The sequence below is a fragment of the Mobula birostris genome, chromosome 1 (assembly GCF_030028105.1).
Source record: "Mobula birostris isolate sMobBir1 chromosome 1, sMobBir1.hap1, whole genome shotgun sequence".
Lineage (NCBI taxonomy): Eukaryota > Metazoa > Chordata > Chondrichthyes > Myliobatiformes > Myliobatidae > Mobula > Mobula birostris.
The window spans coordinates 19,431,990-19,449,745 of record NC_092370.1 but is presented as its reverse complement, the minus strand read 5'-3'; the positions used below and the strand labels follow the sequence as shown (position 1 = coordinate 19,449,745).

General features: G+C 41.4%; 1 protein-coding gene across 1 annotated transcript in view; it reads right to left on the bottom strand.

Annotated features, from left to right (window-relative positions):
* The window catches only part of csmd3b (CUB and Sushi multiple domains 3b), a 2,134,893-nt gene that overhangs the window by 192,988 nt on the left and 1,924,149 nt on the right, over positions 1 to 17,756 (bottom strand). The window contains exon 42 of the mRNA XM_072277417.1: positions 5,268 to 5,456. Coding sequence (XP_072133518.1) covers positions 5,268 to 5,456 — 189 coding nt within the window. The remainder of the gene's footprint in view (positions 1 to 5,267; positions 5,457 to 17,756) is intronic.

The window sequence follows — 17,756 nt, the reverse complement described above, 5'->3', positions numbered from 1 at the left end:
AGTCCTGGCATCGAGCCCCTGTGGTGGAGCCCTATGTGGTTGCAGCACTTTTCTGCTTGTGAATCCCGTCACGTATGGAATTCACAGCAGGACCAAATCCAGAGAAAAGTTCATTGACCAAGGATTCTGGCAAGTGGGAGGTTCTAAAAAGTGAGGCAAGGGGTGTTCAGAGCCAGCATGTTCCCATTAGAGTGAGGAGCAAGGCTGGTGGGATTAAGGAGCCTTGGTTAACGAAGGATAAAGAAAATTTACTCAGATAAAGGAGGCTTATGTTAAGTGCAGGCTGCTGAGATCGAGCAAATCTCCTAGGACTGCACTCAAGGAGGAAATTAGGCAAGCAAAGAGGAGATATGAAACATTTGTGGCAGGTAAATTAAAAAAGAAGCCTAAAAGATTCTGAAATCACATTAAGAACAAAAGAATATCTGGGAAGAGAATAGGCCCCATTAAGGATTAGTGTGATCATCTATATGTGGAGCCATGGCAGATGAGTCAGATATTAAATGAATAGTTCTCATCTCTATTCATTGCGCAGAAGACATGAAAGCTGGTGACTTCAGGGAAGAGAACAATGTCGTCTAGAAAAATATCAATAAATATCAAAAAAATACAAATGAGGAGGCCATGAAGTGCACATAAGTGGATAAATCCCCAGAGCCTGACTAAGAATATCCCTGGACTCTGAAGCTCGGGAAGAAATAGCTGAGGCCCTGACAGAGATATATATTTCATCGTTAGCTATGAGTGAAGTACTAGAGGACTGGAGCCTTCCACACTCCTCCCCTCCATGCAATAGAGTCATAGAGCACCATAGCACAGACACAGACCCTTTGGCCCATCTAGCCTGTGCGGACTATTATTTTGCCTAGTCCTAACAACTCTCATTTGAACCTTAGCCCTCCTTACCCCTCCCATCCATATACATAGAGTCATAGAAAAGTACAGCACATAGAAAGGCCCTTCAGCTCATCTAGTTCCCGCCAAACCATTAAAACGGCCTGCTCCCATCGACCTGCACTTGGACCATAGGCCTCCATGCCCCTACTGTCCATATGCCTATCCAAGCTGCTCTTAAACGTTGAAATTGACCTCAGATGCACCTCTTGAGCTGGCAGCTCATTTCACACTCTTATAACCCTCTGACTGAAGAAGTTTCTCCTCATGATTCCCTTAAACTTTCACCTTTCACCCTTAACCCATGACCCACCCAACTTCAATGAAAAAAGCCTACTTGCACTTAAACTATCTATAACCCTCATAATTTTGCATACCTCCATCTAATCTCCTCTCAGTCTTCTATGTTGCAAGCAATAAAGTCCTCACCTACTCACTCTTTCCTTTTAATTCAGGTCCTCCAAACCCAGTAAAATTTTTGTAAATTTTTCTGTACTCTTTCAACTTTATTTACATCTTTCCTGTTGGTAGGTGACCAAAGCTACACACAATACTTAAATTAGACCTCAGCAATGTCTTACACAACTTCAACATAACATCCCATCTTCTGTACTCAATGCTTCGATTTCTGAATATCAGTGCATCAAAAGCTTTCTTAATGACCTTATCTACCTTTGACACCACTTTCAATGAATTCTGGACCTGCATCCCATGACCTCTTTGTTCTATCACATTCCTCAGTGCCCTACCGTTCACTGTGTCAGACCTACCCTGGTCGGTCCTACTGAAGTGCAACACCTCGCATTTGTCTCCATTAAATTATTTGACGTTTTTCAGCCCATTTTTCCAGCTAGTCCAGATCCCGCTGCAAGTTATGAAAGCATGCTGACTATCCTTAATCAGTCCATGTCTATCCAAATATTTATAGATCTGGTCCGCGAGAATACCTTCCAGTAACTTTCCCACTCCTGATGTCAGGCTCAGCAGCCAATAGTTTCCTGGTTTAGTTTGAGAGCTTTTCTTGAACAGGGGAACAATGTTCACTGTCGTCCAATCCCCTAGTACCTCACCTGTTGCTAAGGATGATTTAAGTATCTCTGCCAGAGCCCTGGCAACTTCTGCCCTTGCTTCCTGCAGGATCTGAGGGAAAACCATGTCAGACCCTGGGGAATTATCCACCCTGATTTGCCTCAGGACAGCAAACACCCCCTCCTCTGTAATCTGCATAGGGTCCATAAGTTGATGCCACTTCGTCTCACTTCTATACTCTGAGTCCGTCTCCTGAGTAAATACAGATGCAAAAACTTCATTTAAGCTCCTCTCCATCTCTTTTGGCTCCACTCAAGGATTACCATTCTGATCTTCTGGAGGACCAATTTTGTCCCTTGCTGTCAGTTTACTCTTAACACATCTGTAGAATCCCTGCTATGATTAAGATAGACAGATATGTACTTTAGTGATCCCAAAGGAAATTGTAGTGTCAGAGTAGCATTACAAGTGCTCAGATATACAATTATACAAAATGTTAGAAGAGAAGAAAGAAAGAATAAAAAATAAGTTACCTCAAACAGTCTAACAGGATGGGACCATCACTTTCCCGGCTATAGCTGACTCATTATAGAGCATAATGGCCAAGGGTAAGAATGACCTCATATAGCACTCTTTGGAAAATCGCAATTGTCTTAGTCTATTACTAAAAGTGCTCCTCTGTTCAGCCAAGGTGGCACACAGAAGGGGAGAAACATTGTCTAGAATTGCCAGGACTTTCTGTAGGGTCCTTTGTTCCACCAAAGACTCCAGTTAGACTCCTATAACAGAGCCAGCCTTTCTAATCAGTTTATTGCCCCAGCACACCACCGCATAGAAGATTGTACTGGCGACAACAAACTAGTAGAACATGTGAAGGAGGGGCCTGCACACTCTGAAGGACCTCAGTCTTCTCAGGAAGTAGAGGCGATTCTGGCCTTTCTTGTACACAGCCACTGTGTTAGTGCTCCACTCAAGTCTGTCATCCAGGCGCTCCCCCAGGTACTTGTAGGTCCTCACCACATCCATGTCCTCACCATCAATACAATAATATCAGGGAGCAGTGCAGGCTTACTCTTCCAAAAGTCCATCACCATCTCCTTTGTCTAACTGATGTTGAGCTGCAGATGATTCACCTTGCATCATTTGACAAAGTCCTCCACCAAGGCCCTGTATTCATCCTCCCAATCTCCCTTTATACACCCAATTATTGATGAGTCATCAGAGAAATTCTGAAGATGGCATGACTCAGGGTGGTATCTAAAGTCCGAGGTACCAGGGTAAACAGGAAGGGAGCCAGTGCAGTCCCCTGTGTGGCCCAGGGCTGCTTATAGTTGAGGAGAGACAAAAAAGATCATTAAAAACTTGACAGGCATGAAAGGCTTGAGTTATATGGGGAAACTGAAGACAGAAACTGCTTTTTCTGGAATGGAGGAGGCTGAGGAGTGATCTCAAAGGGGTATCAACATAGCAGATGGTCACAGTCTTGTCCCCAGGGTAGAAGAGTCCACCTTTTAGTTTAGGGGAAAGAATTGAAGGAAATCCAAAATGCTGGAGGAACTCAGAAGGTCAGACAGCATCTATGGAGAGGAATAAACAGTTGACATTTCGACCTGAGGCCCTTTATCAGCGCTGATGAATAATCTTGGTCTGAAACGTTGACCCTTTATTCCACTCCATAGATGTTGCCCAGCTTGCTGAGTTCCTCTAGCATTTTGTGTGCGTTACCCTAGATTTCCAGCATCTGCTTGTGCTTATGATCTAAAGGACAAGTTTTTTTCAGACAGAACTTGATAGGGGCATGGGACAGGCTGTGAGAGAAGATGTTAGATTCAGGCACAATTACAACTTTTTAAAACACTAGAGCTACACACACAGAATGCTAGATTTCCACAATCTGCAGAATCTCTCGTGTTTACGGTTCTAAAACATTGGAGGGATGTGGACCGAATGCAGAAGGATGAGATTAGTTTGCATTCGCATTTTCGGTCAGCAAAGACCAGTTGACTGAACTTCTTGAGAACTTCATAACCTAATTGAGCTGCCTCTCAAAGTTGTCAAATCTGTGACTATTTCAGTCATTCAGAAAGGTACAAAAACCTTCCAAACTTATAAATTTTAAAAACACTACTAAAGAGGAATAAGTTAATTAAAGACATCTAAGTAAACTCAGTGCAGATATAATTGAAAATAATAATAATAATAATAATAATAATCTTAATCTCTTTCAGCAGTTCTCCTCCACTAATGTATGCCTCAAAATGACAGCATTCATCATAAAGGACCCCCCCATGACCCGGAACATACCCTCTTCTCATTGCTACCATCAGGGAGGAGATACTGGAGCCTAAAGGCACACATTTAATGATTCAGGAACAGCTTCCTCCCCTCTGCCATCAGATTTCTGAATGGATATTGAACCCATGAACACTACCTCACCACTTTTTGTTTCTCTTTTTGCACTACCTATTTAATTTAACTTTAAAAAATATATATATACTTCTGACTGTAATTTACAGCTTTTTTCTGTCCTGCATAACAACAAATTTCACAACATATGCCAATGATATTAAAACCCGATTCTGATTCTGACCAAGTGTACTCCCCAGTGTTAAGTTGCTACGTTATACTTGAGGCTAGCTTTGCAACTGTCAGGAAATCACCCAGAAAGAACTACCACCATGCTTCAGACATCCTTGTTTATGAACCCATGCTGGATCTTATTCAAGGAAATACTGACAGCTTTGCATTGATCTGTTAGCAGTTCTTGACAAGAACTAGCCTATTATGAATATTGTCTGAGCATACATCTCAAAATAAAACTGGCAGATTTTTACACGTAGTTAACACTACTGAATAAGGTTGTTCTTACTCTGAAGGTGGCCTCTTAGAGGTCCCTTAGAATGAAACAATATTAACATCGACAAAAGATTATCAGCAGTCATTTTGAAAATATGTGAAGTGCTATTCTTTTAAGTTTCCTCTATTTTCTGCCTGGAAGTGTGAATTTAATCAGAATTAGTCACTCTGAAAGGAAACTAATATCTTTAAGTTAAAAATAGGACAATATTTAAAAGAAAAGGCAAACAATTTCAGCGGTAGCAAATAGTTGGAAGCCAGGTATCAGTTCAAGGAAAATAGAGACTGTTCCAATTTTAAGGACCTCAGATATTGTGTTCAATTTCGATTTGTTTGGAAAGTCAAACAGTGGAGAATCTCAATTATGAGTAAAAGAAGTAGTTAAAAAATAGAAGCACAATCATGTACACGTTAAGCACCGGTAACAAAAGCAGATCACAAACAACTTCACATCTTCATACATATATACTTACATTCAAGATACATACCTTCACATCTAGGTATTGGGTAGTTCCAGTTCCGACTTATACCGTGAAGACAAGTGAGTGCTGGCTCCCCAATTAGTGTATAACCTTGGAGGCACTCAAACGAGATGGTCCGTCCTACTGATAAGTCATATCCGATAACAAAACCGTTTCGAAATGGGCGGGGGTCAGGACAACTTTGAAGTTGGTAAGCTGCAAAAATTAATTTCTTTAATTAGACTCAATAGTTGAAGGAAAGCTTTTAACAGCTGAGGAAATTTTAAGTATAATAAAGAAACAATATAATGAAACATTTTTAAACCTCCAGGTATATTTCAAATTTATTACTCCTACCCTGCAATTATTTTTGACTTAATGCCATTTTCATTGTCAAAGCCTGATCTCTTTCTTGTCTCCTCTTAGTATGTTGAGGAATATACTGCTAATCAGCATTTTCTCATCAGTTTGTGTGATGCAATTATTTTATTTACTAAAACCACACAGAATTAGAGCAATTATTGCACTGACAATGTTTTGTTTTCTTCAAAGGAATTTAATGCAGAAACAGCACAATATACCAGTGTGATTCTGAGGTAAATGGTCTTTATGTCACCTGTTGAGACTCCAATACTGCCCATTTAAAATGGGTAAACATAAAATACTAACAGTCAAGTGATCACAATATGAATTGATATTTGGTAAAAAAAATAACCTTGAGATATTGAGATTTAATAGCACACAGCTTTTGTCAAAGACTGTTTTATTGTGATTTTTAATGGTAATATTTATCTTATTGTGCCGTTCAAAGTAGAAATAAGGTGTCCCCTCTTATTCATTTTGCATATAATAAAAAATTAATTTGAGAGATTTTTAAAATTTTATTTAATTATAATCTGGAGAAGTTGAAACATTGATTACTATATTCAGAGATAACTTAAAGGTGCTTTGGTACAAATATAGTTCCTTATCACCTTCACCAGAATGTTTTTTTATCGACCACAGTTCTGCCTTCTACACCTTACTCCCCAACAAGTTGACTGTTAAACTACTCAATGTGGGACTCAATACCTCAACTCACAACTGGATTCTAGACTTTGTTACCAATCACACCCATACAGTAAGACTAGGCAATTACACATCAACCTCCCTGACCCCGAACACTGGAGCACTGCAGGGATGTGTACTGAGCCAACTCTTTACAATCTTTTCACCCATAACTGTGCCCCTACCTATGCCACCAATTCCATCATCAAATCTGCAGGTGACACCGCAGTGACCAGATTACTTACAAGTAACAACGAAACAGCATACAGAGAGGAGGTGCAGAAACCGTCTGAATCGTGCAATAACCATAATTCTGGAGAAAGGGCTCTTCTAAATCTGTTCTACTACAGGAGCTCCCCGCGCCGATCCGATGTCTCGAGTCAGAAATGATGGCCAAGTCCCGACTCCGAGACTTGGGAGTTCTGGGCGGGTTCCACGGCTTCTGGCCAGTCAAGGCGTGCCATCCATCCACGGTGGGACCACTGTAGTAGAACAGATTTAGAAGAGCCCTTTCTCCAGAATTATGGTTATTGCACCATTCAGATGGTTTCTGCACCTCCTCTCTGCAAGAAGTAAGGGGGAAATTTTCAAAGACAACTGTGAGTGATGGCTCATGATAGGTTGCATAAAAATCTGAGGAAATTATATTTCCTAATAAGAAAACCTGGTGTGAGATATAAAGCTACAGATTACCAAGTTTACAGTGTATTGACAGATGGCAGATGGATATTTGACAGTGATGTGCGGCTGTTCCTATAAATGTTTAACTATGACTCTTTTCTATGTGAGTCATTTGTGTTCTGATATCGAAAAAATGTTCTCTTGAAAGGTAAGTTAAATCTTAATACAAGGAAGAATCCCACATGAATGTGCTGTTAAAAATCAATACTTTTATTTTGGCCTACTAATGGATTTTTTCATTTCGCCTTATAGTGGTTTGGAGTTCTTTCATATTTCATACAAAGTCCAATTAATGGTTCAGGGCAGTAGGAAGTCAAATTATCAGCATCACTCTTGAATAAACCCTTTGCAGCACTTTCCTTTCAAAATCATTTGGATCAATGCAAAACTGGCATAAAGAGAGGTACAATCTTCAGTTTTAAGATTTTGTAAATCCTCACAATATTATATGTTAATTAATTCATTCATTGTGTTGGCACGTGGCCAGGTGGTTAAGGCGTCGGTCTAGAGATCTGAAGGTCACTAGTTTGAGCCTCAGCTGAGGCAGCGTGTTGTGTCCTTGAGCAAGGCACTTAACCACACATTACTCTGCGACGACACCAGTGCCAAGCTGTATCAGCCCTAGTGCCCTTCCCTTAAACAACATTGGTGACATGGAGAGAGGAGACTTGCAGCATGGGCAACTGCCTGTCTTCCATACAACCCTGCCCATGTCTGCGCTCTGGAAACCTTCCAAGGCACAAATCCATGGTCTCACGAGACTAATGTATGCCTATAATTCATTCATTATGTGCTGTACCTTATGACATGGGCGATCATGGTCTTGATCAAGATTGTTCTTGGAAATTTTTTCTACAGAAGTGGTTTGCATTGCCGTTTTCTGGGCAGTGTCTCTACAATGGGTAACTGCAGCCATTATCAATACTCTTCAGAGATGGCCTGCTTGGTGTCAGTGGTCACATAACCAGGACTTGTGATATGCACCATCTGCTCATATGACCATTCACCACCTGCTCCCATGGCTTCACATGACCCTGATCATGGAGGGGCTAAGCAGGTGCTACACCTTGCCCAAGGGTGCAGGCTAGTGGAGGGAAAGAGTGCCTCGTACCTTCTTTGGTAGAGATGTATCTGCATCCCCACCACCCAATATGTTAATAATAAAGTCCTTCATATAAAAGAGCAGGAGAGGTACATTTAAAATGGTTGTAGCCCTTCTGCACAGCGTTGCTTGATGTGAGTGCAAAGTGCAAAATCAGAATTAGAGGTTAGGGCATCTTTTTACCCCAATCACCAAGATTAAGGTATAATGGGTGATGAATCAACCATGCTGATGTCGCAAACTGAGAAACATTTTTAACAAAAAACGTAAATATGTCATTGAATAAAGCTTCAAAAATTCATTTGAAAATTATTTCAAAGATTTATAAGTAATTTTTGTTCTAACTAGACCATCAAATTTTAAAATGGCAATATTTCTTCAATACTCCCAATGAGCCAATTTTGGAAAATATATAGATTCTACTACATGAAGAAATCCTTTAAAATCTCTTCAAATGTTTAACTGAAGTAGAAAAGTAACAACTTAAGTTGAAGCTATCTATACGGTCAAGCAAATTTGAATTCCCAGACTTATGGACTGAATCTCTACAGGAAGATTCCACAGAAAGCAACATTAAGCAGCCAGCATAATCAAAGATCCCAGCCGCACCATACATTGTTCTCCGCAATCCCAATGGACAGAAGTTATAAAATCCTGAAAAGCATGTATCACCAGCCTGAAAGACAACTTCTATCTGTCATGGTCCGGTCCGTGAAGTCCATATTCCGGTTCACAGTCCAGTCCATCAACCCTTGCTCCAGGTTTTCCTGTCTACCCTGTTTCTGTTCTTGTTGAGCTCTAATTGAGGCATCTGATGCTCGTTGGGGCTGGCTGCATAAATACCTTCAGAGACCAGGCATGGCTGCTGGATTATTCTTGTCCTTACTCCTTGTATCCTTTCCCCTGCTTTCTGTTTCCTGGTCTGAAACCTTGCCTAGCCTTGCCGGTTACTCTCGCCTCGCCTGAAGTTTTCGGTTCGTCTTGCATTGCCTGAAGCCTTGCCTGGTCTTGCTGGTAACTCTCGCCTCATCTCGCCTTCAGTCTTGTCCTGGAGCCACCCGGTACCTAGCTCCATTCCTGTCCCTTGCCTCCGCCGGGTAAGTCAGGCTGTCTTGCCATTACCCTGCGGCTGGTTCTGTCCCTTCCTGTCCCTAGCCTCTATCGGGTAAGTCAGGCCATGTTGCCATTATCTACGGTTGGTTCTGTCCCTTCCTGTCCCTTGCCTCCGTCGGTTGGTGATCCGCGCCCTGCCCAGGTGAGGACTCCAGCCTCCTGCCAAGCCTCACCTCTAGTCTCCATCCTCCTGCCAAGCCTCGCCTCAAGTCTCCAGCCTCCTGCCAAGCCTCGTCTCAAGCCTCCAGCCTCCTGCCAAGCCTCGCCTCAAGTCTCTAGCCTCTAGCCTGAACTCCAGCCTCCTGCCTCCTGCCAAGCCTCGCCTCAAGTCTCTAGCCTCAAGCCTGAAGACTCCAGCCTCCTGCCTTCTGCCAAGCCTCGCCTTAAGTCTCCAGCCTCCTGCCAAGCCTCGCCTCTAGTCTCCATCCTCCTGCCAAGCCTCGCCTCAAGTCTCCAGCCTCCTGCCAAGCCTCGTCTCAAGCCTCCAGCCTCCTGCCTCCTGCCAAGCCTCGCCTCAAGTCTCTAGCCTCTAGCCTGAACTCCAGCCTCCTGCCTCCTGCCAAGCCTCGCCTCAAGTCTCTAGCCTCTAGCCTGAACTCCAGCCTCCTGCCTCCTGCCAAGCCTCGCCTCAAGTCTCTAGCCTCTAGCCTGAAGACTCTAGTCTCCTGCCTCCTGCCAAGCCTTGCCTCTAGTCTCTAGCCTCAAGACTCCAGCCTCGTCCTGCCTGCCAGCCAAGCCTCGTCCTAGTTCTGGGGTCCGAGCCAGAGGCAAGACCCAGGTACTGTGTCCTTGTCCAGTCTCTGGCTCGGAATCCAAGCCCGGGCTCCTAGCCCTCTTGTCCAGTCCTGTTCCGGGTTCCTGGTTTTCATGTCCATGTCCTTGCCCTCGCCCTGTATCCTAGTCCTGTCCCTAGTACTTCAGTGTCTGTGTCTTGCATTTGGGTCCATTCCTAGCCACCTCCTTATGACACTATCCCACTGTGATCAGACACTTTAACGGATCTCTTATATGGTAAGATAGACTATTAGCCTCTCAGTCTACTTTCTTATAGTCTTCCACTTAATTGTTTACTTACATTGTACTCTTTCAGTCAATTTTACACTTTGTTCTGCAAAATTATTGCGTTACCTTATTTGAGCTCAACGTGTAATGATTTGATCTGTATAAATTGAATGCAAGGCAAGCTTTTCACTGTATCTTGGTACATGTACCAAAAAACACAGATTTTGTACTTGAAGCTAGTAGTGAATTTAACTAAACCCGAATTACTTGAAGTTTCTAACTTTGGTTCATCCAAAGCTTCAGCCTATCCTCAGATACTTCTGGCTTCATTATCAGCTCAGATTTCAAATGTAACTTCAAAGTTTCATTTATATTAAAAAACCAAGATCATTGTCTGCTCCTTCTTCAACACTACTTTATGTTCCATGATGGTTGTACATTTAACAAAAAAATACTAACAGAAACCATGTTGGTGATGTTGTTTGTTCACAAATACTCAATCTCCATCTAAAACTTGCAGATGCCATGTGACTGTCATCAAAAATCCACATGCAATGAGACTCTACCATCCACAGTTACATTCACAACTGTGAGAATGAACACAGACAAAGCAGAATGAGCTGCTGTGGAGAAGTAGGGAGAGGAGCAGGATTGGGAAAAGGAAGAGAGAAATAGGAGAGTTAATCCGACCAGGATATTTAGCAAGGGGTTCTCTTTCCTGATCTTCAGTGAGATAAGTAAGTAAGGATTCTGTACATCAATAAGGACATCTCCACAGAAGTCTGCCACTGCTGTACCTGAGAGCAGAGCAAGCAAAGCACTGTCTACAGAACAATTTAAAAAATGTCATTCTATCTTGCTGGAAACCAATGAACAGACATTTGACTAGGATTATAAATATTCTTAAGAGGAAAATCAATACTGACTTCCAGCACATGACAGTATCACTCTGCTAGTCAACTGTGCGCAGTGAAAGAACTAAGAAGAATTTCATTCTCTCAAAAATCTAGCTGGCATGAGGAAGATGGCAGCAAACCAGTCTGGTAAGGCTGGTTCCAGTCATAAAGCTTTCATTCTACAGGAGTTCAAAGCAACTGCCATGATAAAGTGAAGGTGGCTACCATCTAAAGCTATCTTCTGGTAGCATATCTGGTGACACTGGTACACAGCCCATGCACATATGTTGTGTAATGAACCAGATTTGATCAAGGAACTTCTAGGAGTCAGTGATCATAATATAATAGAACACACCTGAAAACTTGAGAGGGAGAAGCTAAAGTCAGGTGTACCAATATTAGACTGGAGTAAAGGGAATTATAGAGGCATGAGAGAGGAGCTGGCCAAAGTTGATTGGAGGGAGACTCTAGTGGGAATGGCGACAAAGCTGCAATAGCGGGAGTTTCTGGGAACAATTCGGAAGGCACAGGAGTGGCACATCCCAAAGAAGAAGTAGTATTCTAAGGGCAGGATGATGCAACCATGACTGACAAGAGAAGTCAAAGACAACAGAAAGCAAAAGTGAGGGAATATAATAAAGCAATAGCGGATCAGGAAACTTTTAAAAAAACAACAGAATAAAACTGAGAAACCAATGAGGAGGGAAAAGATGATATATGAAGGTAAGCTAGTCAATAACATCAAAGAAGATACCAAAAGATTCTTTTCAGATGTACAGTATAAAGTGTAAAAGTGTAGATATCAGACTGCTGGAAAATGATGCTGGAAAAGAAGTATTGGGGGACAAGGAAATGGGAGAAAAAGGGAAGAAGTATTTTGCATCATTCTTCACTATGGAGATACTACCAGTATGCCAGAAGTTTGAGAATGTCAGCAGGCAGGATTAAGTGCAGTTGCAATTATTCGGAGAAGGTACTTGGAAGCTGACAGGAATTGAGGTAGATAAGTCACCTGGATCAGATAGACTGCACAGCAGGGTTCTGAAAGAGGGAGCTGAACAGATTGTGGTGGCATTAGTAAGGATCATTCAAAAATCACAAGGTTCTGGGGTGGTTCCTGAGGACTAGAAAATTACAAATGTCACTCCACTCTTTACAAAGGGAAAGAAGCAAAAGAAAGGAACATATAGGCCAGTTAGCCTGACTTCAGTGGTAGGAAAGATGTTGGAGTTTATTGTTAAGGATGAGGTCTCAGGGTACAAGGATGCACATGATAAAATAGGTCAAAGTCAGCATAGCTTCCTTAAGGGGAAATCTTGCCTGATAAATCTGTTGGAATTCTTTGAGGAAATAACAAGTAGGATAGACAAATAAGAATAGGTGGATGTTGTGTACCTGGATTTTCAGAAGCCACTTAACAAGATGCTGCATGCGAGACTGCTTAACAAGATAAGAGCCCATGGTATTAATTTTTTTTAAAAACAGCATAGATAGGGCATTGGCTGATTAGCTGGAGGCAAAGGGTGGAAATAAAGGAAGCCTTTTCTGGCTAACTGCCAAGTACTAGTGGTGTTCTGCAGAGGCTGGTGTTCAGACCACACCTTTTTATGTTATATGTCAATGGTTTCAATGATGGAATGATGGCTTTGTAGCCAAGTTTGTGGATGATACAAAGATAGGTGCAGGGGCAGGCAGTGTTGAGAAAGCAGAGAGGTTGCAGAAGGACTGAGACAGATCAGGAGAATGGGCAAAGAAATTGTAAATGGAATACAGTGTTGGGAAATGTATGATCATGCACTTTGGTAGAAGAAACAAAAGCATAGGGTATTTTCTAAACAGGGAGAAAATTCAAAATTCCAAGGTGCAAGGGGACTTGGAAGTCCACGTGTAGGATTCCCTAAAGGTTAACTTGCAGGTTGAGTTGGTGGTGAGGAAGACAAAAGCAATGTTAGCATTCATTTCAAGAGGGTTAGGATATAAAAACAAGGATGTAATGTTGAAGCTTTATAAGGCACTCTGAGGCCTAGTTTGGAGTATTGTATATAGTTTTGGGCCCCTTATCTAATAAAGGATGTGTTGACATTGGAAAGGGTTCAGAGGAGGTTCGTGGGAATGATTCTGAGAATGAAAGGTTTATCTTATGAGAAGCATTCGATGGCACTGGGCCTCTACTCACAGGAATTCAGAAGAATGAGCAGAGATCTCATTGATACCTATCAAATGTTGAACAGAGTGGGGGGAGTCTAGGACCAGAGGGCACAGCCTCAGAATAGAGGGATGACCATTTATAACAAAGATGAGCAGAAATTTCTTTACCCTGCGGGCAGTGAATCTGTGGAATTCACTACCATACTACCATGGGTAGCTGTGGTGGCCATGCCATTAGGTGTATTTAGGGTGCAGGTTAATAAATTCTTTATTAATCATGACTTGAAAAGTTACGAGGAAAAGACAGGAGAATGGGGTTGAGAGAGAAAGTGGATCGGCTATGATGAAATGGCTGAACAGACTTGATGGGCCAAGTGGCCTAATTTGCTCCTGTGTCCTCTGCTCCTATTATACACTTCCATTTTTCCTACATAAAATAAACCTTTTGTTCTTGGAATTACGTTTGCAAACCCTTTTTGCAACATCTCCAAAACTGTTAGATCTTTACTGAGTGGGTAACATTAAAGGCATTGATGAACACAGCAGTAGATGAAATAAGGACACAATACTGCATGACTATAACCTCTTAAAATATCAACGTTGTTTCAGTGTATGAGCCATACACTAATTGTGTGGATAGCCAAAGGCTTTTTCAAATGGTTAACACGAGGGACAAAGATTTCAGGTGCTTGGAAGAAGGTACATGGCTGATGTCAGAGGTAAGTTCTTCAGACACAGAGTGGTGGGTACATGGATGAGCCAGTGAAGGTGGTAGAGGCAGACCACAATAGGGTCTTTTAAGAGACTCTTAGATAGGTACATGGAGCTTAGAAAAACAGAAGGCTATGCGGTAGGGAAACTCTAGGCAGTTTCTAGAGTAGGTTACATAGTTGGCACAACATTGTGGTCTGAAGGGCCTATAATATGCTGTAGATTTTCTATGTTCTATATAAAAACTTTGGCGCTAGCTTCCCATGCTTCCTACAGCACAGTATTGTATATCTATCACCAAGCTTCCAACAAATATCAATTTCCAGTATGATCTCAGCCTGGTGTTCTTACAACATTGTCAAACTTACATAAATCATTATCACTTCCAGCTGGGCCAAGTTCTCATTGCCTAATACATCTGTCACCATCAACAACAATCTGAATACAATCCTTTTTCTGTAAATACATCAGGTACGTCAAGTGTTGAAGAGTTGAAGGGCATTGTGGAAAGAACTGTAGCTTTAACAAAGAATACTTTGACTAATTTTAACAACTGTGCTATACTGTATTTAGATTAAGTGGTGCAGGTAATCCCAGGAAACGCAAACATGCACTTAAAGTTTATTACTTATCTTCCAAAAACACTTTAAATGGAGGTTGACATAGCATTCTCTACCTCTGAAATAGAAAAACACTATTGAACATTTCTACAAGGAGCGCTGCCATAGGAAAGCAGCGTCTATCATCAACGACTGCCACCATCCATGTTCTCTTCTCGATGCCGCCATCAGAAAGGTAGTCCCAAACTGCTAGGTTCAAGAACAATTATTCACTTCAACAATCAGGCTCCTGAACCAGTGTGGATAACTTCACTCACCACAACCTGAACTGATTCCACGGCATGTGGATTCACTCTCAAGGACTCTACAACACAGGTTCTCAGTGCAATCTATCTATCGATCTATCTGTATATCTATTTATTTATTTGTTCATTCATTACATATTTACTTATGATTTGTATTTGCATAAATTCTCTTCTTTTGCACATTGGTTTCTTCCCAGTCTTTCTCTGTTCTGCAGTGTATGCCTGCGAGAAAATGAATCTCTGTGCTGTCTATGTTGACATTTGAACTTTGAAATTTTGCTGAAGTAAAAAATGAACCATGCCATTAAAGCATCAATTTATATATTAAAAAAAAACAACGACAATAGACGAGAAAATCTGCGGATGTTGGAAATCCAGAGCAATACACAAAAAATGCTAGAAGAACTCAGCAGGTAAGTAGCATCTATGGAAGTGAAGAAGTACGTCAACCGAGAGGGTCCTCCCCTCCTTCCCTTTCTGCAATGGTCCACTCTCCTCTCCTTCTTTTCCAGCATTTGACCTTTCGCACCCACCTGACTTCATATATTACCTCCCAACTTGCCTCCTCACCCTACCTCCCCACTTTTTCATTCTGGCCTCTTCCCCCTTTCCTTCTCAGTCTTGAAGAAGGGTCTCAGCCCAAATCATCGACTGTTAGTTCATTGCCACATATGCTACATTTTGTGTGTGTTGCTATCGATTTATAAAATGTGATTTTACAAAAGTCAAAATGAAGCAGGTTGATAAGAAGCACTTTTACCAGTTCCTGAGTTCACGGGTGAAAATGAGCAACACCCACTAATTTAGGGCTCATTGTACTTACTTTTATGAAGGCAACACAGATGTTACATACTTACACTAAATGTTAGACAGGAAAAAAAACTTCTGTGTCTTGAAGAAGGGTCTCGTCCAAAACATCGACTGTTGATTCATTTCCATAGATGCTGCCTGACCTGCTGAGTTCCTCTAGCATTTTGAGTTTGTTGCTCTATATTTCCAGCATCTGCAGACTTTCTCATGTTAAATAATCTTTTTATTGCAAGTTTGGTTACTGAAAATATGCAGTCTGCCTTTACTGCGATCACAGTAAGGTTTTCAATTGGCTTCCTAAAAGTTAAATATGGTTGCAACACGTATCAAAGTTGCTGGTGAACGCAGCAGGCCAGGCAGCATCTATAGGAAAAGGTACAGTCGACGTTTCGGGCCGAGACCCTTCATCAGGACTAACTGAAGGAAGAGCTGGTATTTTGACTCAGTTAAGTATGGTTGTACAGTTTAATTTTTTAAACTTAAATACTTTTTAGTGTTTCCTATTCCATAGCCTGATGTGTCCTGAACTACAAGTTCAAGTTTATTGTCATTCAACCATATATATGTATACAACCAAAAGAAACAACATTCTCCCAGATCAAAGTGCACAATGCAGTACATATAACACATCAGAATTAGAATCAAGCTTACTATCATTGGCATGTGTTATAAAATTTGTTAACTTAGCAGCAGCAGTACATGAATATATAGAAAGAAAAAAATAAGTAAATCAATTACTCTAAGTATATTATGTATATTGAATAAAGGCATCCATTAGTCTTGCGAGACAATGGACCTGCGCCTGGAAAGTCTTCACTCTCCAGGGCGCAGGCCTGGGCCAGGTTGTATGGAAGACCAGCAGTTGCCCATGCTGCAAGTCTCCCCTCTCCACGATACCAATGTTGTCCAAGGGAAGGGCATTAGGACCTATACAGCTTGACACCAGTGTCGTCGCAGAGCAATGTGGGATTAAGTGCCTTGCTCAAGGACACAACACGTTGCCTTGGCTGGGGCTCCAACTCACGACCTTCAGGTCGCTAGTCCAATGCCTTAACCACTTGGCCAATAGTTAAATTAAAAATAGTGCAAAACAGAAATAATACTTTTTAAAAAGTCAGGTAATGTTCATGGGATCAATGTATACACAATAATACCACAAATATTGCTTGATATGTTCTGACAATCTGCTATGTTGGCGATGCTTGCAGGTTGCCTCCAGCACACCCTCAGGTGTGCTGGTTGTGACACAAATGATGCATTTCACTGTTATGTTTCGATGTACACATGACAAATAAACTTGAATTTTAACCTCATTTCTTGAACTGAAGCTTGCAGCCACCAACTCCAACATTGGAACTTTGTGTGTTCTTGAGAATAATTTAGAGACAGGGACTGAAAGCAACATGGACACATGACCTGTGAGGAGAAGAGAGAAAGGTTTGCCCAGGTTTCAGCTGTCTGTGGCACAGATGAAGAGATCAAGCTATCTAGAATGGAGTTCACAATGAAATTCTTGCTGAATTGAAAAGTGCGTGTAAATTGAAAAATCATCAGAGGCAAAGACAAGATGAATAAACAAAGTGTTTTTCCCAGGGCAGGGGAAATCTATAACTTTAAGGTAAAAAGGGAAAAGCTTAAAGGGGCTATGAGGGGGAAATGTTTTCACATAGAAATGGTGATTACGTGGAACAAGCTGCCATAGGAGGTGCTAGAGGCAGGTATAATTACATTTGAAAGGCATCAGAATAAGGTTTATTATCACAGACATATGTCATGAAATTTGTTATTTTGTGGCAGCAGTACAGTACAAGACAAAAATTATGAAAAAGATGGATAGATTCAAGATTGTTTAATGTCATTTCCAATACACAAGTATAACAGAACATTGTTACTCCAATCTGATGCAGCACACAAAAAAACAAGATAAAGAACACAATAATAAAAAAAACACAATAAATATAAATACATAAGATAGCTTATAGACAGTACATGCAGTAGATTGATTGTACGCACATAGAGTATCTGTACATTAGGTGACTAACAGAGAATGCTAAAGCAGTGATAGGGGAGAGGATGTGGTGAGGTGCATTAGTGGATGGAGGTGTTGATTATCTTTACTGCGTGAGTCTGGTGGTCCTGGT